This window comes from Diadema antillarum, unplaced genomic scaffold, assembly GCF_040938485.1.
Source record: "Diadema antillarum isolate AM-2024a unplaced genomic scaffold, OU_Dant_1.0 seq00000059_RagTag, whole genome shotgun sequence".
Lineage (NCBI taxonomy): Eukaryota > Metazoa > Echinodermata > Echinoidea > Diadematoida > Diadematidae > Diadema > Diadema antillarum.
In genome coordinates, this window is record NW_027271164.1 from 1,810,841 (window position 1) to 1,837,716 (window position 26,876).

A 26,876-nucleotide genomic window follows, 5' to 3' on the forward strand; every position below is an offset into this window, starting at 1 on the left:
TCATGCACACACACACAACACATACCCACCTACCAATGTATGCAAGGATTGCGCCATACATGTAATTTCTGTAATAAAGTAATTACCCTCTCAGTTTTCATGAAGTAAAATTTTAAAACAAAATACTATGCAAAACAACTAGAAGGCCTGCAGAATTAGTCTACATATATCAAATCTTCAGACCTTTATAAATAGTAATCTTTCTTATGTCAAAATGTCAACCATTACTGATTTCTTTTTGCTTCATTATTGATTGACACTGCAGTTTTGTTTTGTTTTGTTTTTTCCTTTCGAGTAAGCGTCAATACAAATATGTACTGTTCTGACATTAGTGTGAAGGATTAAAAACCTTTTCTGTAACGGGCAAGATAAGAAAACATAATATCTATGATGTATTTTGAGCAGGAGCATAAAAAGCAACATCACAAAAGAGATTTGTGTGTGTGTAAGTGGAGCAGTGATTCCATATTTTGGTGGTACAGATGGAGAAGTCAAAGTTTATTCAATCAGTGCCCCCTGAAATCTATATAATGACAAGATATGAAAGTTACCTTCCTGCCACAAGAAGGAAAGTGGCGTCATAGTTCAACTCTCTGGCAGTGAGGATTACATTATCATGTCGGAACATTTTGCAGAATCATTGATATTGTCTGTATCATTTATATCATCCATAGCTTTTTGTCGATGTGTCTTCAGCTTGCCTTGTTACAAATCTCCATTTATTTACTATATTTTATTAATGTATCTAATTCTGAGAATGGATCAATAGAATTGAAGCGATGCTTTTCTCCCGAGGATCCATCGCTATGAGTTGTGGTGAGCTGTTTTTGTGTGAGACCCCGCATGATGCTAGTGGAGGGTTATTTCCTGTCACTGGCTGAAAATTCAACACGGAGGAGATGAGAGGCTGACAGCGATCACAGGCTCTACCCCTCTCACACACTCCATGGGATGGTGGCCCGCATAAATGCATATTACATTTACGCAGCCTGAACTTTCACCATTGTTGTGTGTACGCGATGCCTGTGTCCAGAAAAAGAGGCATGCCAGAGAAGGGGGGGGGGGGGATAGAGAGAGAGAGCGAGAGGGAAAGAGAGGGCTTGAATGTAGTTTACCACACAGGACTGCATGCTACATACAGTGAGAGCTTCTCTGAAGCGCTCCATATTGCTGGCTGCTTTGTTGTTCCTTGTGGGGCTCTGTGACTCTCTTGTGCAAATGGCTGGCTTTGGCAGCATGCCCAGAATTTGTGCTCCGTGCAATTATCGCTGAACTCAAAGCCTTGCTGACTGAGCTTACGCCACAAGCACGACAAACACCTCCCCCTTGCCCTGCCTGGTTAGGTCCGTTCTACCATTCCATGTAGGTTGATCAGTCCAACTCTACCCCTGTCTTTTTCCATTGTCACATGGGTATGCAGCAACTGCCCCCCCCCCCCCCCAAGAAAAAAAAAGAAATAAGCAAAAAAAAAAAGATGACGTTCGATCGTGTGACATAATCATGCTGTGAAGGTGAATGGTCGTGAAAAGTTCAAATAATAAGATGCCATTCCAGTACTTCATTACACACATGTCATTACCAATGCCTCTTTGTGTAGGAAATGATAAGTAATCATTGACATCAGATAATTCCAGATATGTTGAATAAATTTGCTGACCCAGGTTAACTGTTCTTTTGAAATGGACATATGTCTATATAAACATCTATGAAAAAGAAACCCGATAAAACACTAAACATCTGTATAAGAGTAAGCGAGTCCAGCAGTTTTCCCTGTACTGTAGGGTTCAGTGAAGAGCATTTTCTTCCCGCTGGCTCTTGTCCTGCTTGTCCCTTGTGATACAGGAACTGTTTCAGAGGTCAAGTCCAAAACCTTTGAATATTTTTCAAAGAAAATGATCTGTACTTCCAACAGCACACTTCAGATCATTTGTGTATGGAGAATAGAAATAGTTTATGAGCCAATCCCTTGGCTTTGCCTCTATTTCTTAGGGGAAAGGGGAGAAACCAGGGAAAATTGGACATATTATCAATAGATGAAATATAAAAGTTGAAGCATAAAAGCTGACTATACATTTGCTACTTTACTGCATTGGTGCAGTTTTAGAAATGCGTGGGCAGCAGGTTTGGCTCCTGGCCAAGGAAAATCACAAACTTGACCTCTGCAAACAATTAGACTTGTATGTCCAGCAGGTTCACATAGGGCTTCCCTAAATACGAGTTTAAGAGTTAGACTCATTTGAACAGGTGTTTAGTGCAGTAAGGTGAGAAATATGCAGGACAGTGCAATAATGTGGGATTTGAAAACATCAAGTTTGATTTGCTCTTCTTTTTATGACAGAAGTCAGTATTATGTTATACTGTCAATCTCTTTTTGTATCTGTTTCCTTGAAACATAAACTTTATTCTCTAAGTGAATGACAACCATGATTGGGGATTGTGAAAAAACAATGTAATTATCATGAATTGTAGTGATCATTTTGAAATATTATAACTAACAGAATATCTATTCAGACTGTTTGATTACATGGAATACCATAAGCTACAGCTTTAAATGTTAGTACAGCAGATGGTGAGTGATGGTGCCGTGAGCTGTATGAGTGTATGTGTTATTTATTTATTTATTTATTTTTTTTTTTTGGGGGGGGGAGGAGGGAGGGGTTAAGATTTATCTAGAAACCTCCGTGGATGTAAGTGGTATAGCTATAGCAAGATATTTTTGTGGCATGAAATTTTCGTGAATTGCTACTGGTATTCTAAGCATGTAGTGTAGGCAAGACCTTCTACATGTATGCATTTTAATTTCACGAAATTCATGAAATTGAATTGCACACAAACATTTCTGGTTTTACAGTATCATGGGAAAGGCTTTGGTACTGAACAAAGTTCAGAGATAATGGCATTGCTGTCATTGTGAACTTTGTAGACATGCACCCCTGTGTATATACTCCACTAATATTACTGTGTACCTGCACATTTGGTCAGTACTCTCACCATACTGCCTGCACTTTTACTACGACCATAATTACTGATCGGTCGCTTGCATCACCAATATGTTCAGATATCATCAGACCCGCTACTGATCCAGAGGCTCTGCAGGACCTTCTTGTTTTTTATTTGTCATTCTGATTTTCATACAAGGTTGAATAATTTGTCCTTTATATAGTACCATGACTTATTTTCAAATATGACACATTATTTCAGAATGTATGGACATTGAGATGTCTATTTTCTGTTATTTTTCTAAATGAAATCTCAGTGTACCAAATTTGAATTGAATGTGAAAGTCACAAATTATGTTAATTCATCCATGCAAGCAATGCAGATTTTTATCTCCTTTTTTAATTGTCCATTTAGTTCAAGGGAAGACTCTTCTGTAGTTAGGTTCGATTTTCATAGCCGTAAAAATATAACACAAAAAGGAGGTAGATTCTAGCTGTCTGTAAAGATTACAATATAAATGTATGCTTTCTTTTGGTGACAGAAAAATTAAGTGTGATAATATAGTGACCAAATCATGTACGTGTCATGCATATTCATCTTGAGGTGGATAGAGCGCATACATTAATGTTCACACAACTGTGATGTTATCTATATTTTTAGAAGCATCCTTTTGTGTGTGTGTGTGTGTGTGTGTGTGTACACCCTACATGTAAATGACCAAATTGATGTTATTGTGGAAATAATATGACAGATGATTTTTTTTTTCTTTGAGGATGCTTTTTGCAACAAAATGTCAATTAGGTTTTGGAGTATGACAAGATTATTTAGAATGTTACAGTAGATGTGATGTGCTAAATGATCATGTGCTCTTTTCATCTTAACTGCTCCAGAAATAATGACAAAACAAATCATTCATGTAGGGATATGGAGTAGAAAAAAGGCCTGTTGAGATTATTTGAGAGATGCAATAAAGATATATTCCCATTACTTGTTCTTGAACAATCATTCTAGGATTACATCTGATAGGCTTAAATTGCTTTTACAAAATGCTTTCCGTAGAGAGAGTTTCAGTTTCCCTTGGCAAGTGGGTGTATTCATTTATAGCATACTGAAATTCAACCCAGAATGTGACACAGATCTCCAAAGTGCAAAGATGGTTATTGTTTGTTGTTTCAGGCTGGCAAGGAAGGCTGCTTAAAAAGACACACCCTTGCGTTGACCACATGTTCAAATTTCTGCCCTGTTTAGTGTAAAATTCCAGGTGTGAGTGTGGGAGGTAGTGATTAAATACTGCTGGGTCAATTTCATGAGAACACCTGTTGAAGTTATTCATTAGCAATAATGCTAAACAGAGGTCAGAATTTTTAATTAAACGTCTTCCTCTCTAGGCGTTTTTACATCAGTCCGATGTTTCGAAATAGCGCGCTATTTTCTGACTTGGGAAATTAACCCGATCACGAAATAGCACGCTATTTGATAATGTCAACACAAATTAGCGTGCTGATTGTATCGCTCTGATCGAGAAAATTTCTCGAGTCCAACTCGGGAAATTTCTGAAATAGTGGGATAACATAGCGAACTAGTGCGCTATTTGATAATGCGAAATCGCCTCAAGAAATTAGCGCGATGCATCCCATCATGCCTAGCGTGTGTGACCCGAAAGCGTGCACTCTACTGGTATACCCGACACTGTTTGCGCATGCTCAGCTGTCGAATTAGCTCGAAAAAATTTCGGGCTAATTCTCTTCGGGCTGATGTGAATAGGAAATGAAATAGCGCGCTAATTTGCGATTGCGAAAAATATTTTACGAGCTTGGATTTTTATCGGGCTGATGTGAAAACGCCTAAGGTTTCATTTATCATATCTGGAATCTTGTTCTATAATCATTATCTGTATTACCAATGTTTCAAAATTTTTTGAATAAAACTTCAGTTTCCGAAAAATCTCTTTGAATGTCAGTTTTTATTTGAAATGAGGAAATTTGCATGTATTACGTTTTCATATTCTCTGCATACCAGAGAAACCAGAGAATACCTGAGAATTTTGACACCAAATTACAAAAGTAACTAGATTTGGGAAAATGGCTCAGAAGGTCAGGGGTCCAAGGTCAGTCTCACATTGTGGCATGAATGACGTGTTATGTCGAGATAAATCTTTGGATGACTATGGCAGAACAAATTAAGATTATATCATCAATATTTGTATCATGTTGCATGGAACTATGGTAACTTTGGAATTAATGGTTACTCTGCGATCAATGGCAACTACAGTATCAACACCATTCCACAGCCAGTTCAGGCTAAGAAATCACTGACGGTTACCATGAATTGCAGAGTTATTATTAATTATCAGGTAACCATCGTTGTATGTTACTACCCCCTAGGTCCTGATGATAATCAGGAGTAGTCCAGGCTAGAAGGCACCCAACCTTGTTTTTTGATATATACAATGTTTTTTGATGGTTTCTTGTCAATTCGAGGGTGCTGATTCCAAATCCGATTGATGCCACTCGCGTAACCTTGAGCATTTTCGGCAAAATGCAAAAATCCAAAATGGCCGCCAGATATGCTAATTCGGCCGTGATAAACATAATAATGTGCATTATATGACAAATTATTCCACCAAACTTTGTACATTTCTGTTCCTAGAGTTACTCCATTTGCATTTGCAAGAGAATTTTCATTTCATATAGGTTCATTTAGTATTTAAAGCTCATTTTTTATTCAAAATGGCCGCCATTCCTATGCTTCTTTATACTATATGAATGGCAAAACATAATGCATGGGAATATAGAACAAATTTACTGTATTTCCAGTCCCGTACCTACTGTACGCTGTCATAAAGTGTTGCATGTGTAATACAAATATGTTGGGTGTCACTTAAAATATAGAGGGCCTACATGTATCTTTGAGTATTTAATATTCATAAACCTCACTATGTTTAACACAATTTCTTGTCTATTTCATTTTGTCTCAACAACGAATATAAGTTCATCAAACGTCTCGCAAGAAATCAATATACCATCATATTCTATACACGCAGGTTGAATATAAAAATGTAATACTAACAAAACATATTAAGAAGCCTAGATGCATGGTATTTATCAAATAATGTTGAAAATGGAGGGGAAGCTAGAAAGCAAAGCTTCTAATATTCATTCCCCTAAAACCATATTAACAAAGTACAGAAAAATCATATACAGGAAGTGCAGAGATACATAGTTGCAGACAAAAACATACCGGACATTAATGACACAACTAAAAACCCTTTACATTGTAGATTTTTTTCCAGCAAGGAGTTGGGGGGGGGGGGGGTCGACGAGTTTGAAATGGATCATAGCCTCCATCACTTTGATATGATATAATCTAGAAGTACCGCCTTGATGTTATAGAGCAAACTTAATCTTCTTTTTGAATTAAAACAACGACAAAAACTTGTGAAGGCATAAACGAAACTGTCTAAACGCAATACCGTACAAACTATTCATTAAACATCAACCAAGGAGCAATGTGAGATACGTCTTTCAGTTCTCTCACAGTTCCCAGGTGTTGATAATATTATACACTTTGACATCATGATCTCATTCAGTCTTGTCTTAAAACTAAAACTGTCATTTTTATTGTCTTTAAAGAACCCTTTAATTGGATGTTTGGCAGCAGGTGACATCAGCCCCAAATTTGCAGAATTCTCAGGCTAAAGATGCATATTAGTCCTGCAATTCCTTTAATTGCAACCACATCTAGTGATGTTCAGCACTTCCTCAGGGGTCAGAGGGCAATTATTTGCCATAGAAACAGAATGACGACATGAAGACTTGCTTGATCACCACCAGTTGAAGCCCTATGGCTTTGTTGCCAGGCCAGAGACAGTGTTGCAGGTAACTTAGATGGTGTCAGAGATGACATCAGACCAGCATCTTCACCAACCGGTTTTGGGGTCAAAGCTTTCAAGTTACGGGAAGGAAATCTATAGGCTTGTGGGATTTCAGACGCATTGATGGCAGATTGTTCAAGGGGGCATTTCATGAAGCGTTTTGTCAGATCTTTTCTTCTTGACTAACTGTTATAGTCAAGCAAATTTGTCAGACAAATTGTCAGACAAAACGCTTCATAAAATGCCCCCATTCTATCGCGTTTGGAAGGTCAGGGTATGCGTTGACAGCACTGGTGACACTTGCCATCCTTTCCTTCCAGCGTGAGGGAGAGTGATCGAGTTCCAGTGAAAGAGGATAGACTTCCTTAGCCTATGCTTGGAAGGCTTGCCACAGAGGGTTACCTTGAACATAGCATTGGCAAGGTGGTTACTAAGATGGAAGGCATGGGTCGGATGATAATCTTATAAAGGTTGGGGCAAAGTCTCCAGAACGTGAAGAACTCCTCTATTGTCTTGAGATGGGTCAGTACTCGGCTCATGCCATCCAATGACTTTCTATGAGACGCAAAGGCAAGATCATCTGGAAACTTCCTACGTGAAGGGAATGTTATGTCACCATGTATATGGTAAAAAAGAGCATAGTGGAGTTAGTTTACAGCCACCATTAAGGAGGCCATCATTCAGAGTCCTAACACTGCTGGTCTGGTTACCTAGAGCAATCCTGAATCTGCAAGTACTCAGAAACTCCAACCTCAAGTACCTTCTAATCTGGAGATTCTCCCGCCTGAAACCCCTAGCAAACGGGAGAGTCCAACTTGATGTGCGCGAAGTTCCCTGCGGCCGCGGGGTCCAGGGCCCGCTTGAGCTCTGGAATCTCTAATAGGGTTCTTAATGTTCTCTTGTGCTATCTAAGGCTTATTTTTCAACATACGAACACACAAAGTAAGAAATCATTTCAAGTGGGAGACACTGAGCCAGGGCAGGAGAAATCAAATCTCAAGCGGGAGAGCGGGAGATTTTGCAAAACGGGGGCGAAAGATCTCCCGTCGAAAGCTGGAGAGTTGGAGTCTCTGAATGCTGAAGATTAAAGACAAGCAGTGTGAAGTTGCTATAACACTGCTTTCAGAATGAGGCAGCACTGCACAGATCTCAGAGTCTCTCTTGACATCATATACGCAAACACATTCACTCAGAAAAAAAAATGGTGGTAGAATTCATGTACCATATATAGTTCATCTGGGTTAATATGAAAAACTTTTGGGCATTGTGTTCATTTCAGAGATTTGACAACAGGAAGTGAGGTGGTCCCTTTTTTCCACTTTCCCCTGCCTCATGTTCTTTCTCGGGTGAGGGGACTGAAAAGCTTGTATAAAATCGTTTTTAGATAATGTAGAACAGGACAGGTAATTGGAAGTTTCATTGTGTCATCATCTAGGATTCAGCCGCCTAATTCAGTAAACCAGCGTGAATATTATGATGTTGAACATCTCAAGGCAAGTAAGTATCAAATTGTTCATGTCTAATAATTCCAGATAAACGATCTTGATGTTGGCGTCAATTTAAACTTTGGTGGGTTTTTCCAGATTTACAGATTGAGGTAGCAAATCTGGATGTTCGCATCAAAGAATAAAGCAGCTTTTGTTAGTAATAATCCTCTAATTTATAATCAGCACACAAATTGATAAACAGTGTACCTGAGTGACAGAAAAAAAAATGTTTTTTTCCATATACACTTTGCCGTTCATATTGTGCAGGGGTATATGAGTAGCTTCTATTTTGAAGTTTTGTATTAAGAAGAATATAATAAGCCTAAAAACACTGCATTTTCTGCTTGTTTGCTTGTTTGTTTGCTTGTTTTGCTAGTGGAACTCATCAGATTTGCATGGCACATGCAAAATTTGATAAAAGCGTAGGTATGTGACTGAAAATTCGTCTTCTATTTCTATGCATATTTTTGCCATTCATATAGTACACGAGTATAGGAGCGGCGGCCATTTTGGATTGAAAATAAGCTTAAAATACTAAATGTACCTCTTCAAATGAAAAATTTCTTGCAAGTGCAAGTAGAATTACTCAAGGAACAAAAATTTAAAAAACTTTAATGGAATAATTGGTCATAAAATTGACATAACTGGGATTATCATGGCCAAATTAGCATATCTGGCGGCCATTTTGGATTTTTGCATTTTGCCGAAAATGCTCAAGGTTACGCGAGTGGCATCAATCGGATTTGGAATCAGCACCCTCGAATTGACAAGAAACCATCAAAAAACATTGTATATATCAAAAAACAAGGTTAGGTGCACTTTCTATGGAGCCTAGCCTGGACTAGAGTGACTTCCCAAATTGTGCAAGTTTGGATGCTGATTATGGAATGGAATTTTATTGTCCCCGCCGAACGAGTTCGAGCAGGGGACTATGAAACGGGCTCCGTACGTGTGTGTGTCCGTGTGTCCGTCCGTCCGTCCGTCCGTCCGTCCGTCCGTCCGTGTGTCCGTGTGTCCGTGTGTGCGTCCGTGTGTGATCAAAATCTTCAATTTGCTACTTCTCTGTCATTTATGAGCCAATTTTGATTCTGTTTGCTTTATATGATAGCACTACATGGGAGCTTTGAAACTTCTACACAGAATTTCAGTCGTGACCTTTGACCTTGACCTTTGACCTATATTGTACATTTTGCTACAAAATGCTACTCCTTCGCCATTTCTAACCCGATTTCGATTCCGTTTGCTTTATGTGATGGCACTAGGTGAGGGCTTCAAAACTTCTACACAGAATTTTGACCTTTGACTTCTTTGACCTTTGACCTTGATTTTTTGACCTATATTGTACATTTTGCTACAAAATGCTACTCCTTCGCCATTTCTAACCCGATTTCGATTCCGTTTGCTTTATGTGATGGCACTAGGTGAGGGCTTCAAAACTTCTACACAGAATTTTGACCTTTGACTTCTTTGACCTTTGACCTTGATTTTTGACCTATATTGTGCATTTTGCTACAAAATGCTACTCCTGCGCCATTTCTAACCCGATTTCGATTCCGTTTGCTTTATGTGATAGCACTAGGTGAGGGCTTCAAAACTTCTACACAGAATTTTGACCTTTGTCTTCGTTGACCTTTGACCTTGATTTTTGACCTATATTGTACATTGGCTACAAAATGCTACTCCTTCGCCATTTCTAACCCAATTTCGATTCCATTTGCTTTATGTGATGGCACTAGGTGAGGGCTTCAAAACTTCTACACAGAATTTTGACCTTTGACTTCTTTGACCTTTGACCTTGATTTTTTACCTATATTGCACATTTTGTTACAAAATGCTACTTCCGGCGGGGACATATGTTACGCACCGCGTAATTTCTACTTTTCCTTGTTTAGAATTTAGATTGTTACTTGAATCCAGTATGACAGGTTATGCAGTGAGTGATATACATTGTAGGACAGTGGTTATAATTGGAGGTAAAGCTTTTTAACAACAATCCAGCTATGTCCTTGATGTCAATTGTGATGTTTGGGAAGTATGTGTTGGTGCAGATACAGTGTAAGGTGTGGTGGTATTCAGAGATTTTAATTTTTTTATGTGAGGTTGAGATAAGGAATTCCTAATGGCATTTTGCTTTCACTGATCATAGATTACGATGTCATCAATAAGTAAGTGTAAGTATAAGTTGTAAAAACAAAACAACTAAAGTACACATTCTATCTCATTTGAAAAACTTTCTTGATTTATAATCTGTCAGCTCTGAGCTGTCTTGTTGCCAGTTGGTATGAACCTCAGCCCATTAAACTCAAATATATTTGTGATCTCGTGTTTCATTTGTCTCCATGGAAGGTATTCTGGGGTAATCAAAGACAAGGGTGATGTGAAACCCACAAGTCTAATGAAGCCTGGCTAGGACAAGGAGCTCACAAACTTCTTCTTTTCCCAAGTGATGAGAGGAGACCCCTGTACCTCTCCTGAAATACTCGCTTAAGGCATTGTGAATGGCAAGAGGAGGATGGGATGTTTAAAGGGAGACTTCGCCACTTTAGGAAAATCATTTGTGACACAAAGCTGTACTGTATAAGCAATAGATTTCTGCAAATTCAAGCATATTTCGGTGAATGACTACTGATACAAATATTACAGAAACTAAAATGCCAGAAACTGGAGTAATACATGGAATATATGGGAATTTTATATTAAAGGATATGAGAGACAAATATAAGATGATAGTGCCCATGTTAAGAGTATGATCCTTATGCAAAACAGCACAAATATCCTTGAACATTTATACAAGTGATATAACATAAATCATGAATATTCTTGCATGAAAAATTCAATAAGATGACTTTAGGAAATCACAAGTAGGTAGTATAGGTAGAGCTATCAATCCCTTATACAAGTCTGAGAATTACATGATGCCTCCATTGGTAACTTTCTTGGTAATAAATCCACCTGAAGACAGATTCAAAAACTTTCTCTTGAAAACATTTCTAGTGTTGTAGACTTAGATATTGCAATGATTATTGGCTGGTGTTCTTTTTTTTGAAAGGATTAAGATTTGTCTGAAAGATGTGACTGAGGATGTGAAAGATACAGTGTAGTAACTGTAAAATGATTAAATGCTTCATTAAATGTCCTGCGTGAACAGTGTGGTGTCAAAGGTGGCTTGTTAATTGCCATCATACTGGAGATTATTCCTTGTGACTCGGTCGACCACTGCGTAGACTTAAATGTTGTGGATGCATCACCTGCTCAAATGTTAAGCCCATTTTATAGTTACTGTGTTTTGCATGCAATTCTTTTCCCACTCTTTTCCAAATCCATGATCTTTAGATGACAGTTTACCATCAGCTTTGCTGTAGCTCAGACTCCAGAGCCAACAGTGCAGAAAGATAACTACACTGTATCCCTAGAGACTCTTTTAATCCTTTGATAACATTCTAATCATGAATACAGAGATTGGAAGATCCATTAAGTCTTCATTCTACACCGTAATAAGTTTCTAACTCTTGAAGTGAAAGAGCAACCTGAGACTTGAGCTTCTTTGGCACATGTCTCAGCTTATCCATAGAGCAAAAAGGAAGCAGCAAGTCTTTAGTTACAGTCTTATTCACATACTGGCTCTCTACTTGTAGACCCCCCCCCCCCCACCATCATAATAATTTTTTCTCCTTACATGTGTTGTGGACATTTTTCATGAGAAGAATGTGTTCAAAAGCTTTATGTTGAGAATCCCTTATTTTGCAGAGCTTAAGGGAGACTGTGTTCAGTTCAGTACTTGAAAAATAAAATGTCCTTCAGGTATGACTTCTGAAATGCATGATTTACATTATGCCGCAGTTGTGAGATACGTTACAACCATGTTATGCACACTCATCAATTTCTAAAGAAAATGACATTCTTGGGTAGTAAAAGGGAATTGTATTTGTAAACTTTTACAGTTATGCACAATCATCTCTGTATTAGCTTGTACTACAGGAATAGGTACTAGGTAGTGGTCTTGGTATTACAGTATGGCCGAACTGGCATTTTTTATATCGGCAAGGAGATCACAGCAGCAGAGAAGTCGTGAAGAATATGATATGGTACTCACAAGAGCTTAGTCCCCCACCCTCTTGGGTTTGAAGAGTCTATTTTTGACCCCCAGCTAATCTCTTTCTTCCAACTGTGAACTGTGTTGGCATTAGGCCTCATCCTCCCCTTTCATACCCCACCCTTACTGCCCACAATTGTCTTGAGGGAAGCTCTAGGAGATCACACTAGGGGATGGTAGAAAGGATTCAGGTTGGGTACATCAGATGAATGAGGCTGGCTTGCTAAAGAATGTGGGAACAATAAAGTGGGATGGGACGAGCACCCCTTCTACTTAGAGCTGTGGAAGAGAGAAGTATAGCAGAAAAAAATCCTGAATCCCCCGATCGATTTGTAGGCTCCCCAACGATTTGACTTGCTCTGCATGAATTGTCTGTATGAAGAGCTATTGAACAGGTAGATTGTTGGCAAGAACCCACAAGGCTGTGCGTTCCCTTTCATTCTCATTTAGACCTTACTAATTCACACTATTTGCTTGATTAAGGTTGTCATGTTGGATAGGGAATAGAAGTAGGTAATGTCAGACAAGGAAGAGTGAAAGACATGAATTAATGTTGTCACTTATCTTCAGATAATCTCATATTCACTGACTAGAATGCTTTGAAGGGGGTCTCGTTGGTGGTGATATTGATTTGGAGTAGATGTTTAAATGATTTCAATGAAAGACTTCAGGCCAGCAAGTGTGTTTGTGCATGGTAGTTAGATGACACTCACAGGCATTTGGATGCTTTATGTGCTGTTACAACAACAATTATTGGCTAGTTTGCCAACTGATCGTACATGATGCTGTGAAATTTGATTACATAATGTGTACTCTTCACTTGATTTTGTATTGTCTACCAGGTTGAAATGAAATCAATAGATTAAAAGAATCTGTAACATTTCACAAATTTTGACAGGTCCTGTAAGAAAAGCCAAATTTGTTCACATTGTCTTAATTCCTAAAAGTGCCCAGTCTAAAAAAGATTGTGTTAACAATTGTTCACCAAAGGACCACTGGGTCACCACTTTCGACATATACAAGGTGTACCCAGGCCATTTTGTATACACTGTACATGTTTTCAAATGACTTGTATTAAACAATTAACCTAAATATTGGAACTTCCTATACAAGGGCCATAGAGGTTTTCCTATACAAGGACCATAGATATTCTATCTTACATTGCCTGTGAATAAATGATATCATGACTCTAGACTGACATGAACGCATGAGAAAGATAACTTTGCATTTAGTTTCATGTATAAATCCATCAAATGGAGGAAGCTGTGCAACGTGAGTTTGCACATTTATAAATTTGCAGAATCATGTCTAGGATGACTTACGCTCTTTAGGTGGGGCCGACATGGCTTCTACACGGAGGCCACAGAGTTCTGATTTTACTGCCAGATATGCATACGTTGCTTTTGTTTCACGTAGATATAAAAGAAGACATCAAATGATATGCAGAAAAAATTTCAAAATTGGGTAATTTGTATTGAAATCAAAATTTGACAATTCTGCATTTTTTTGAATTTCAAGAATGTATCACATATTGTACTGTATTTAAGTTCTGTAGATGTATGTAATTTAATTTCGTGTGAATTCTAAATTGGTATGTCAGGTTATTAATAAGACACTGAAATCTGTAATTTAATTTGCTAATTCAACCCACCCATAACTGTCATTTCCAGTTGTTTCATTACCAATTGTACACATTGATTTCAAATTTCAAACATTCCCATAAAATGGGGAACTGTAACTTTGTCATTACTTGCTAGTGATTCAGATCTTTTTGCCACCATTTTGTCCATCTCTTTTATTCATTTTTTAATGTCAAAATCAGATATTGATTTGCTTATAATACATTTGTCATACAGTGGTGAAGAAACTGATCATACTCTAAAAATTGATTTATGGGATGTATACTAGTCCCCCGGTTGTGTGCATTGAACAATAGCTACTCGTGTTTTTATTTTCATTTTTTTTTTGATCTCCATTACTCTGATTAAGACTCAGCACTATATCTAATGAGATTTTAGTAATGAATTGATACTTTGATAGAAAATACAGAATTCATTAATTATTAGTATAAATATATTTTATTTTATTTGTGTGTGTGTGTGTGTGTTTGCTTGTGTGTGTGTGTGTATGCGTGTGTGTGTATGCGTGTGTGTGTGTGTGTGTATTTGAAAACAAGTATAAAACAGATTCATTGGTATTAACTCTTTGATCTAAGGTAATTAAAGCCCATCATAAATTCCGTTTTACAATATAAAACTTCCCAAAGTAAAAGCCAAAGAAACTATATTTGTTTATAGGGATTAAATTCTGTAGAACTGTTGTCAAAGTACTGTCATGATTATTGGTGCATGTGAGGTATGATAGTGAGTATTAGCCAAACATGTGAATTTTTCATCTCATACAGACAAAATGTACTCAATGTAGACCCATTGGGAGAATGATGTGATAGGTGGAGGCATAGCAATACCCATGGCCATAGTGGCATCTCTGGTTTTTTGTTATTAAGGTTTTGGTCAGCACACAGAACATTTCATCGACTTTAACTGTTTGGCATTACATTTACATGACACATTTAGGCCTGAATTCACAAAAGTGGTTCAAATTTAGACCATGGTCTAAAATAAGCGTGAAATAGGCATGCCTTTGACATGCATGTATCAATGGGTGTTTCTTACTAATGGCTGTTGGTATACACAGTCTGTCAATTGTATTTCTGCGGAAGAAGTTTGCATAAACCATGGTGTAAATTTAAATCACCTTTGTGAATTCGGGCCAAAGTGTGTTCTACCATATGATTATTGAATGAAGGAAATTTTTGGGTACATTTGTAGGAGTTGCAGGAGGTGCAATTTGGTTCCTGGTTATTCTTCTTTGGTTACTATGGAGTCATCTGGCTTGAGCATTGTGATATGACAGTCTGTGAGGAAATGGTCAACTGCTGCCATAGTTGTTAGAAGGAATGAACAAATACACTCGGTCTCAGTTCGTACGGATCTTGGTATGAAAGGAAAGTCCTCGAATCTTTTGAGAGGAAGTTTAGGAAGCAGGATAGTCCCAGGGGAGTCCCATTGGAGTCCCGTTGGAGTCATGCCAATGGACTGGTGTCATGAAAACAAGGTACCAGAGCAATTACAATTTGTGTCCAGCTGAGGTTCTTGTGGGAAGAAAGGAAGTTCAAGGGAAAATGCTCCATAAAAGCAGGAAGAACTTGCGATGAAACTAACAAAAGAATTGGCAATTCTCCACAAAGTTGTAGTAGTTATGTATTTTTTCATGGATGGGTGAGAGCAAGTTGTGGTGACATGATTGTGTGCATGGCTGGAAAGGCTATATGATATTGTTATATAACGAGGGAAGATGGAAATTTAGCAATTATTAATGTGACTGTCTTCTTGGTGGATCTATCAGACCATGATCTCCATGTCTTTATGTTCATGATTGAGTCAAGTCAATGATTCAGTGATCAAAGTCATTTTCAAATTTGTTTTTAATATTCATCTGTATTAAAGGGGATTTCAAAACACTTGAGTGTGGCTTTTCTAATATAATTTTGTTATTTGACACTCACAAATCTGTCATGTATAATTGTACTTGTGATACACTTCAAGGAGTCATATTTTTCTGCTTTGCCATTCTGCAAAATCAAGAGCATGATATGGGAATTTCCCCTAAACATATTCTCAACAAATGAAAGTCAATCTCTCAATTCATAGTTTCGTATTCCTCAAACTGTGTGCATGCTCTGATCCATCCAGTTCCAAAAACCACTCTTCTGAAGTGTGTGGTTCGGTGAAATGGTATCTTTGTGTTATGATATTTACTATTGATTGTTGGTATTTGATATCAAAAGGGTTAGCAAAAATATATATTTTACTTAAGCCCGTTTTATTCATATATATTTGTTTATTTTGGTTGCAGAATTTTCAAAAGCCTCATAACTGTTAAACTGATCCTTGAATTGGCCTTACATTTTAGGAGAATATGCAAAGTTCCTGTTTTTCTCTCAAATTGGCAATGCTGATATTTCTGATTTTATGCAGATTCAACGCATGTATTCAGTTGCATCTAATGTTTCCTCAGTATAAGATATGCAGTGAAATTTAATGATGACATGTTGATGATTTCTGAGGCAGAAATTCCCGCCGGACTTCGATAGGTTAGGCTGAGGTGTACGGTTGAGGAGAGGTCACTTTCATCTGTCACTAGTCTCCATCATCTTTACAGGGGTCTGTTTACCTGACCTATTTCTAGCCTTTCCGAGGGAGAGGACAATGAATCTTTGTCAAATCTTATTTCTCTGATCAGGGAATGACTGATGGTGTCTCTCCTCCAGGGTAAACTGGGTTTGAATGTGAATCCGACATCAAAGCCTCATCATTGTCTGCCAATGTTGCATTTTGAGTGTAAAATTTTCTATGTCCATGCTGGCTGTCTTATCAAACAGGGTGTTGTTTGAGTGATGAAACAAAATATATATTGTGTAAATGGGGTGTATTCTTGAACTTTCGGGGCTTGAAAAAAGTATAAGGTAAAAAGAATGATGGTGGAAAGTCTATTTATTAAAGCAAAAAGGCATCAGTTGAGTTACAGATTTATTTTGATCATATTATACTGCAGAAACAAAACAATACAATAATGTATAATAGTATTTTGTCGCTAAGCATTTGTACTTCAAGCAACTTGTAAGTAGAATCTGCACATATGCATCCCTTTTATGGTACGTGTTTTCATATCATCTTGAAAGAGAAATCATGTCAAAAAGAGTAAATATAGTGGTTTCCGGAAACTGCAGCCAGGCTTGAACATAGTAGGCATATGACTCATCCTTTCATTCACCCTTGTGGATATATTTTGCTTGGTCGATGTATGGAACTGGATGTATCACTGGTATGTGAGAAAAGTAAACAAAGTGAGAATAGATTTCCCTTTGTGAGGAGTTGACCTAGTAACCCTGAAAGCTAGCCTTATTGCCATTACCTCAAACACCACTTGACCTGCTTGATGATACACCAGAATGGTGGTAGGGGGGGGGGGGTTGGTAGGGATAGAGTATCAACCACCAATGGTGAAGGCAATGACCATTCCTGGCTATTGATTGCACCGCTCTCCCTCCCTTTATCCACACTCGCTCTCTGCCATTCTGTGGACCTGGCAAATGCACGCATTGGCTTTTATCTGCAGCGGACGCATAGTAATCCAACCCCCGTGCGCAGTGGAGCTACCCACGGCTGGGCCCCTTTGTGTTTGCGTCAGGCTTTTCACAGTGACCTTGGGTACAAGGCAGGGCTGTAGAGTCCTCTGCCAGTGCACTTGACGATGACCTTCCTTTAGTGGTCAGTGTGTGTTTGTGTTGCAGTAGAGATCAGTGCACTGGGTGGGTGTGTGTGTGTGTGTGTGTGGGGGGGGGGTACTGATGTGGGCTGGTGTTCAGTGCAGCCTTCTTACATGTCAGTCATTGGATACCAGTATACTGGCAGTGCTGGGAGAAGATTGTCGTCCTGACTTCATGTATTCTTCCTTCACCATCAATCACATGCTAACTACCACCATGCAGATACATGCTCAATTAAGCAGTTTAAGTTTTTATCCTGAATGCATAGCGGGATGGTTGGTTTACAATAAAAAATCTGTTCAAAAAGAAACAAGCAAATTGTATGCAATGATGGACTGATATTGAGTTGAAGACCTTCTGAATGGCCGATTTGAGAGAGTTAGAGAATTCTCAACACAGAATCTTTCATTGAGAAGACTTACATTAGATTCTGATTTGTATGACAGCTTGTCTGAATTGACATTGCTTTTTGTTACCAACCTGCACAGCTCTGCTATATGACCAATAAGAAGATAGGTCCTACATATGCGTTGGTTGTTAATATTCATTCTTTTTCTGTGAGGAGTAGTTCCTGATAAGTTGAAAATAGTAAAGATTCAAGTGACACAAGGTTTGTGTTACAGGGAAAGATCACGGCACTTTGTAAGGCACTTTCCATGTATTTACACACCTGCTTTGCTGTGGACCAAGATACCATGTAATCACTGCATGGCATGCGTGACTTGAACATGCTTACGTCTATCTGTTATTTAATCTTCTGCTATAGTGATAAGTACTGGTATAGATAATGGCTTTTGCCACAAAACCTGAATCATCCACATAGTGTGTAAAACTAAAAGCTGGGTTTTGGATACTAATGACTGGTGATGTGTGAAATTTAAACTTGAATCGTTCTTGAAGCTTTAGCATCTGTGCTAGCTCTACAGGACAGGGCTGACCATATTATTGGTATGTTTCCATCTGTACATCAAGGCAGTGGATAACAAGACTCATGGAATTGTACATGATTTTTTGCTCTTCATATGTTGGATATAAAAAAGCAAAGAAAAATGGCAATATCAACTCTAGGACTGTAAGGTTTGATGACAAAACTTCTGGGGCCTGTTGCGTAAAAGTTATTATATTCCACATACTAAGAATGTTGCAATAGGATTGGTCCAGAGCTGATCACGTGATGAAGCATAGTTTTGCCCATCACATCACCTGAGAAGAAAAGTTCATTACACTCTATGTTGATAGTCCCTTATGTTTCGCTGATCTCCACACAGTCTACACAGTCCTAACGCAAGATGAGTACGCGCGAAATAAAAGTGCGTTGCACTGTGGACTATCATGTGACGTAGGTCACTTGATAATACACAGTGCAACGCACTTTCCCTTCGGTGCCTTGCGGTGCGCGCAGCAAATTCATTGTTTTGTCATCTACGCGCACAACGTAGCCTAAGCCCTAAGGATACCTAAAGACAGCTTAAACGGTTTCAGATGTGGAATAAAATGGGAATTTCTAGGACCCTAGATGTGGAATATAAAGCAAATAATCAACTTTTAGTTTCAGGCTATGAGACAAACTATCACTTCCTCGGCGATCTGAATGTGTACGCTACCTTTCCTCAGCCGCGCTTCGGAAAGATAGCTACATCCAGATCGCCGTGGAAGTGATGGTTTGTCCCATCACCTTCACCAACGTTGATTATTTGCTTACTATTATGCCAACTTTGCCATCCAATGGTAACTACCATGGTAACAATACTCAACAGCCAATCAAAATCAAGAATTCCATGGAAGTTACCATTAGATGGCAAAGTTACCATAATAGTAACTTTTATGCAATAGGCCCCAGCTTGTAGGGCCTACAGGTTGATTTGAATGATACTGGGGGTTATTTTCAGTTGTTTGCCAAAGGTGTAGGCCCAACAGGCATGGGGTTAAGTTGCAAAATTGATCAAACAAATGGCTCTTAAGTTGTGAAGAAGTGATTACCAGCCAATAAAACTTTTCCCCCCAACTTTGTTGCAAACATTGACTAAAAAAAAATGATTAGCAGGCTGTGTAGTATTCATCATATAGGCCTATATCAAATATGTATTATAGCATCGGCAAGCAAGAGATGTGATATAGGGTAAAACACTTATCCCAGTCAGCAGTATCAGCTATATGAGCTCGTGCATACCTTCAGGTGTGAACTTCGATGATGTAGTACTTTGCTGGGTTGCACAGGGGTGCATAAATCTGCCAGAAATTGATGACATTTTTGGAAATGTCCTGGGTCTGAATATCAAATATGTGATTGATGGCTGCCCTTGCTAGTCTTACAGCCAGACTCTGTTGCTATTACTTCATTGTCAAGTTTGCATGGAATATATACAATTTAGGACTTTGCGCAACAGGACCTTGCTTACAACAACAAATTATTGATAGCAGCAGATACTTATGAGAGTCAACAGTTGTTGTTTGCTATGACAGCACATGCATACCAACCAACCACTAACCTATCACTTGCAAGGACTTAAGTTCTTGCAAAAATAACTATTAAAAGTAACTATTGACTGTAGGAAAATTGCATTATTCCCCCTTTTAGACTAGAGGCTATAAGAGACAGAGTAAAGAGACTGAATAGGAAACTAGCTTCTCTTTATATGTCTATAAGGGATGGAATAATGAGCAACAGGCAACATCTTTCCCCACAGCTGCAAAGGTCAATCAGAGCTTCATGTTTCATAACGAAACTGTGATTGATGAAGTTCCTCCAACTTATATAGCACAATGTATCTTCAGGTTTGATTGTTAGTGGGTGTGTGCATGATGAAGGAAATAAGTCTGTGTACCACAGACTATTAAAATAAAATGTAATTTTGTACTTTCTGTTTTCATTGATTGGTTTCAATGATATCATGTTAACTTAGATAAGTAAAGCACCGATAGTTCTACCATGTGACATATAAATCTCATAATCATTCTCTGATTCAATGATGAAATTCTTTGAGTGAGAATCTTTCTTCTGAAGTGAACTAAAGGGCTTTTTACACTTGCAAATTTTTCCTTAGTCCCGTACCAACGGTGGGGCTAAGGGGGGGGGGGGGGGGGGGGGCCTTAGCCCCACCGTTGGTACCGGACTTTCCTTAGCCCACTTTCTGTTTACACTTGTTTTTGCCAAAGTGGGCTAGCCCCACCGATAGTCCCGTACTATCTGGTCCTGCAAAATAGCAGGGTTAGCTAACCACGAAATTGCAATGCCAAGCATGCGAGTGTAAACAGAACGAAAAAATAATCCGGGGCTAAGCGACGGAGACAAAGTTCGACCCCCCACTGACCAATCAGAAACGAGATAATCAAGTGCTGCCGGTGCGTGCGTGTACAGTGCACAGCATAATCATGAATATTCATGTGGTTTGGAAAGTACCGGACTAAGAAATACTACTTTTGCGAGAGCCAAGATTTGCAAAATTAAAATGCGCATGAAAGTTCTTGTCTACACTCTATGCATTGCATGCCAGTGGCATTTCACAAAAATTTCATGCTGCTTAAAGGCCATTGGCTCCAATTTGCAAAAATTTCATGCCGCGAATATATCATGTTTTACAATATTCATGTCACAGCGGAAGCCTTAACAAAATATTTAGCAGTAGTTATCAAGTGTATCTATCACCACAATTTTTTATTGATGACACCCTTGATGTGCTGTTCAATACCATATTTGTTCTTGTCGGCTTTGTATTATTGATTGTTGTTATTGTACCATTATATGCTAAATTGAATAGTTGTGTTTTCAGGACAGTCTCAAATCAAGTCCAATCAAACAAAAAGATACAATTGTAGTATGAATATATGTGAAGGAAGCATGTTTCAAGTGAGAGGATCCATCTAGTGTGAACAAAGCCAAAAGTTTAACATATTGAATTCTCATTTTGTTTCATTTGCAGAACTACCTCAATTTGAAACTCATCCATCGCCTACAGTCACGTATCAGGGAGGAGTGGCCAGGTTTGAGTGTATCATCCATGGCTACCCCAAAGCTAGCATTACTTGGAAGCACAACAGGAGTAACATCAAATTGGACTCCAGGTATGGATGTAGGCCCTACTGTAAAAGTGGTTACTTTTATGAGGGTTTGATTTTCATGAATTTCACAAATCACTGTTGGGTCGCAAATTTAACAACATGCGAAAATATCACTCCTCTGGTCATGATCCCATTAAAGGGGCATTTCAGACAATTTTTCATAATTTCACATCAAGTAGTACATAAATCGACAGCTCCATGTATAGATTTGTGGAATTTATTGTGGTCTTTGAGCAGAGAATTCAATACTCTGAAAAATCCTAAACAAGTTACACTGAACAGTGTTGATGACATTGTAAGAGCCTCATGTATTTCAGAAATGTAGCAGTGTAATTCCATTACAATACCACTTGATTGACAAGTTCACCTGTGTAGAATGTGTGCATACCTTCTTCTTTTGTTCTGTGTCCTCGAGCCCCAACTCATGCATTTTTATGGTAAGGCTGCAGGTCATCATCCTGGTTCATTGCAATTAGTTATGAATTGTGAAAACATTCTTATTCCTCATCCCAATCACTATAAATGCTGAAACTCTGTACTCAGTATAAGTAATTTATCATCGTTCAAATGTGAAAATGTGAAAATCATCCAGAGGTCTCCTTTGTACTTATGAAAGCCTCGGTGTCAATAGTGAAAACAACATGTCACAAAAGTGTCTGTGACCTCCTCATTTGTGAAAATATCTTTACGTGAAACTAACAGCTTGTACAGTAGCCATATAGCATGTTACCATTGATTCGCTAATAGAGAAAACCATGGAATTTCAGTTTTCTAGTAGGTAGGTCAAAAAGCCTTTAGAAGATATGACAAGTTTGTGATCAAATGCCATAAGGGTAAATGTGCTATTTGAATATCAGCCTGAAATGTTCACAACATGCTTGCCCACTTTCTTTATATGAGTGATTTTAGACTGTGCTTTGATAGCAAAAAAAAAAAAAAAAAAAAATAGAGATAGAGAAAAACCATGAATAGGGCGTGAGTGACCAAAACCTTATCTATCCAAAGTACTCTTACAATGCAAGAGTAGGATTAGAAGAATAATGGCTTTAAGAGTCAGAGTATGTTTGCATCACATAATTTGAAGCATAAAAAAAAAAAACTTTAAAAAGTTTTCAATGGACTTTCTCGAAATAAACAAGTTGTCCCTTGTGGCTACATGCATATCTGTTGGTAGCAGTTGTCAACATCCAATTTTTTTGTAGTGGTCTTATTTGAATGATTTGTGACTCAATTTTAACAGCCCATGCAATCAACAATGTAAAATTTGCATACTGAACCATTCACGATAATACTTAACAAGTTTCCATGAATGTCTGCGTTCCTTTCCATAATTGTAACGAGAGCATTATTCTACAAAAGTTGCCTTGCGTGTCTGTGTGTTTCTTGACTAATGAAATGTACCAGTATTCAAGGAAATCATTATATGTGCATTTTCTAACTTTTAAGTAGAAACAAATCCTGTATCAAGAGTGGTCTCTAGTCCAAACACACTGGGTACATGGAATTTGTTTTGGATTATAGGAGATATCATCCAACTTACTTGTAATGGAAACATGAACAAGAGTTGTAAGTGACTGTGTTAAGACTCCTTTGCACTTGTTGCAAAGCTGCCAAAATATGAAAGAATACTGTGAGTAAAGAACTGTATAAACTCTGCTCTCTATCCCCGTAGAGTAATACAACTGCCAAATGGTGTGCTGCAAATCCACAATGTTTCAATGGCCGACGAGGGCCTGTACAAATGTGTGGCTACGAACGTTGTCCAGACGAGACGGAGTCACACCGCCACCCTCAGTGTTCTACCTCAGGAAATGGCTCTTATACCTCTGACCACACCCGTCATCATCAGTGCCCCGCCCCGTCAGAAGACGGTGGTGGCTGGGGAGGATTTGCTCCTGGAATGCCTGGTTCAGGGCTCTCCTCTTCAGGTCACATGGAGGAGAAAAGGTAAGAAGTGATTTTTTACTGACCTCCTCCTTCTCTCTCTGGGGTTCTTTATGTCTCTCATCTCATCTTTTTACTGTCTTTCTCTTGAGTGAATTATGAAATCCTGTGAATTTACACACAGAATATTTGACGGCATGATAAAACTGCAATTTATGGTAGAGTTATTTATATTTTATCAGCATTTACATGGGGGCTTTTACTACAACATGGAGAGCATTGAAGATACAGCATTATGGTAACATGAAATTATGAAGATAAAAGATGAAATGAAACCAGTATGATAGTGAAATATAAGTTAGAAGAGACAAGTTATGATATAGGCAAGTTAAGAACGGTTTGGCTTGTGTTGTTGTATCTTTTAACCCATTGGAGACTAGTCCCAATTATACTGAGGCAGGTGCCTATGGGATGTACGTGTGCCAAAGCAGAATCAGCTCGTCCTAAAGGGGTCAATAAATAAAGCAGTGTCAATAACACAACCTCTGTGATGGGTAACTTTGCACATGTGGGCAGTGACTTAGTATGAGTTCCGGGAATGGGGCCACTGTGATAAACATCAAGATTGTGTGTTGGTCGTCAAGGGAATAATGAATGACACAGAATTAGAACAGTCTCTTTAATGTGATAAAACGAGTTGTTGGCAAGGGAACCAAATTCAGACTGTTGAGTGGTGTTGTAAGTGGTGCGGCTAAGCCATCCATTTATGAAAATGTGTTTTTAGCTCACCTGAGCCAAAGGCTCAAGTGAGCTATTGCGATCGCCCTTCGTCCGGCGTCCGTCGTGCGTCGTGCGTCGTGCGTCGTGCGTCGTGCGTCGTCCGTCGTCCGTCGTGCGTCGTCCGTCGTCCGTCGTGCGTCGTGCGTAAACTTTTTACATTTTCATCTTCTTCTTGAAAACCCCAAGACCGATTTTCATCAAACTTGGCAGGTAGCATCCCTAGGGGGTTAGGAACTCAATTTGTTAAAATGGGCACCATGCCCCACCCAGGGGGCCCCCAGGGGGGCCCAAACCCCCCAAAATTAAGGAATCTGTAAAAATCTTCTTCTCTAGAACCAGAAGTGATAGAGCTAAGTTAATACTATGAGTTAGTACATTGATGACTGTAGTTTCAAGTTTGTTCATGGCAGAATCAGGGGTGCCCCCCTTGGGACCCAGGGGAGGGGGGGGGGGGTGGGGAGGGGTTCTAATGGGGCCTAAATTGTACATTTTCATCTTCTTCTTAAGAATCCCATGACCCATTTTCACCAAACTTGGCAGCTAGCATCCCTAGGGGGTTAGGAACCCAATTTGTTAAAATGGGTACCATGCCCCACCCAGGGGGCCCCAGGGGGCCCAAACCCCCCAAAATTAAGGAATCTGTAAAAATCTTCTTCTCTAGAACCATAAGTGATAGAGCTAAGTTAATACTATGAGTTTGTACATTAATGACTGTAGTTTCAAGTTTGTTCATGGCAGAATCAGGGGTGCCCCCCTTGGGACCCAGGGGAGGGGGGGTGAGGAGGGATCCTAATGGGGCCTAAATTGTACATTTTTATCTTCTTGAGAACCCCATGACCCATTTTCACCAAACTTGGCAGGTAGCATCCCTAAGGGGTTAGGATCTCAATTTGTTAAAATGGGCACCATGCCCCACCCAGGGGGCCCCCGGGGGGCCCACACCCCCAAAATGAAGGAATCTTTTAAAATCTTCTCTAGTATCAGAAGTTATAGAGCTAAGATAATACTATGAGTGAGTACATTAATGACTGTAGTTTCAAGTTTGTTCATAGGAGATCCAGGGGTGCCCCTCGGGGAGGGGGGGGGGGGTGGTTGGGAAGGTCCAAATGGGGGCCTAAATTGTACATTTTCATCTTCTTCCTGAAAACCTCATGATGGATTTTCGTCAAACTTGGCAAGTAGCATCCCTAGGGGATCAGGATCACAATTTATCAAAATGAGCACCATGCCCCACCCAGAGGGCCCCAGGGGGCCCCAATCCCCCCAAATTAAGGAATCTTTAAAAAAATGGGACCTTATTGTACATTTTCATCTTCTACTTGAGAGTGCCTGGTCAAATTTTGGTAGAGCTGTGAATAATTTAGATTAGTGACTGCGTGAAAGGTGAACTTGCGATACTCAGGTGAGCGCTAGACCCGCGGGTCTCTTGTTTTATAAGATGATGATGACGATGATGATAAAGGTTGAATAATACTGGTAGTCATAGTGATGATGGTGATGATGACAACTTGTGTGTGTATGCATATTTACAATATCCAATGGTAGCTCTGATATGGTGTAATGTCTGAGGGAATTAATGATAATGTGTTCTTGATGCAGAACGGTATTTGTGGTAGGTTTTCTTTCCACATTTCAACACATGTTGTATGTGTATAAGCCATATTTGTCAATTAGGTCTTGATTTAATTAAGAAATTAGACTTCCTAAATAGGCCACCGATTTTTATTTAACTATCACCCAATAATTTCTCATGATGTGAAGCAGGTGCCAGTAACAGCAGTCCAAGCCTTTTTTAAAGGGAAGCATTCAAATTGACTTATGTACCGTGGAATGGCTTTGAATGACAAACAATATACCGTAAAACCAGAAATTTTTACATGCATTTTAATTTCGTGAATTTCGTGGGGCCAAGATTTATGAAATTAAAGTGCACATGAAAATTCTTGTCTGCACTATATGCATTGAATGCAAGTGGCAATTCATGCCACGAAAAAGGCGGTCGGATCCAATTAGTAAAAATTTATACCATGGAAATTTAGTGCTTTACAATATCAGTGATGCCTGGTGAGCCACTTGCATAAAAAGCCTTATGACCATAACTTTCACTTATGGTCAGTTCTCTATTATTTGCTAAAATCATTATAATTATAAGATGTAGATTATTTTCTCGTGGTGAAAACTTGTCTGTGGTTGAAATTGTGGGCCTTGTGCGAAGTAGGCCTATGCACAGCATTGTAGAGATTTTTGGAAAGCAAGCTCTAAAAGATTTGTATTGCTCAGTGTGTTATAAAATCTTAGTGCGTCTTTATTTTCAAAATACTGTATCATCATCGTAAAGCTAATGGTAAAAAGTATGACAGCAGTGCGAAACCATGGTTATCACAATTTGTGAAATGTGAATTTAGTCTGTTGTGGTGTGATATAAAT

The 26,876-nt window shown here is 38.8% G+C and overlaps 1 protein-coding gene across 1 annotated transcript in view; it reads left to right on the forward strand.

Annotated features, from left to right (window-relative positions):
• The window catches only part of LOC139725798 (protogenin B-like), a 122,079-nt gene that overhangs the window by 51,654 nt on the left and 43,549 nt on the right, over positions 1-26,876 (forward strand). The window contains exons 3-4 of the mRNA XM_071636877.1: positions 21,647-21,788; positions 23,458-23,732. Coding sequence (XP_071492978.1) covers positions 21,647-21,788; positions 23,458-23,732 — 417 coding nt within the window. The remainder of the gene's footprint in view (positions 1-21,646; positions 21,789-23,457; positions 23,733-26,876) is intronic.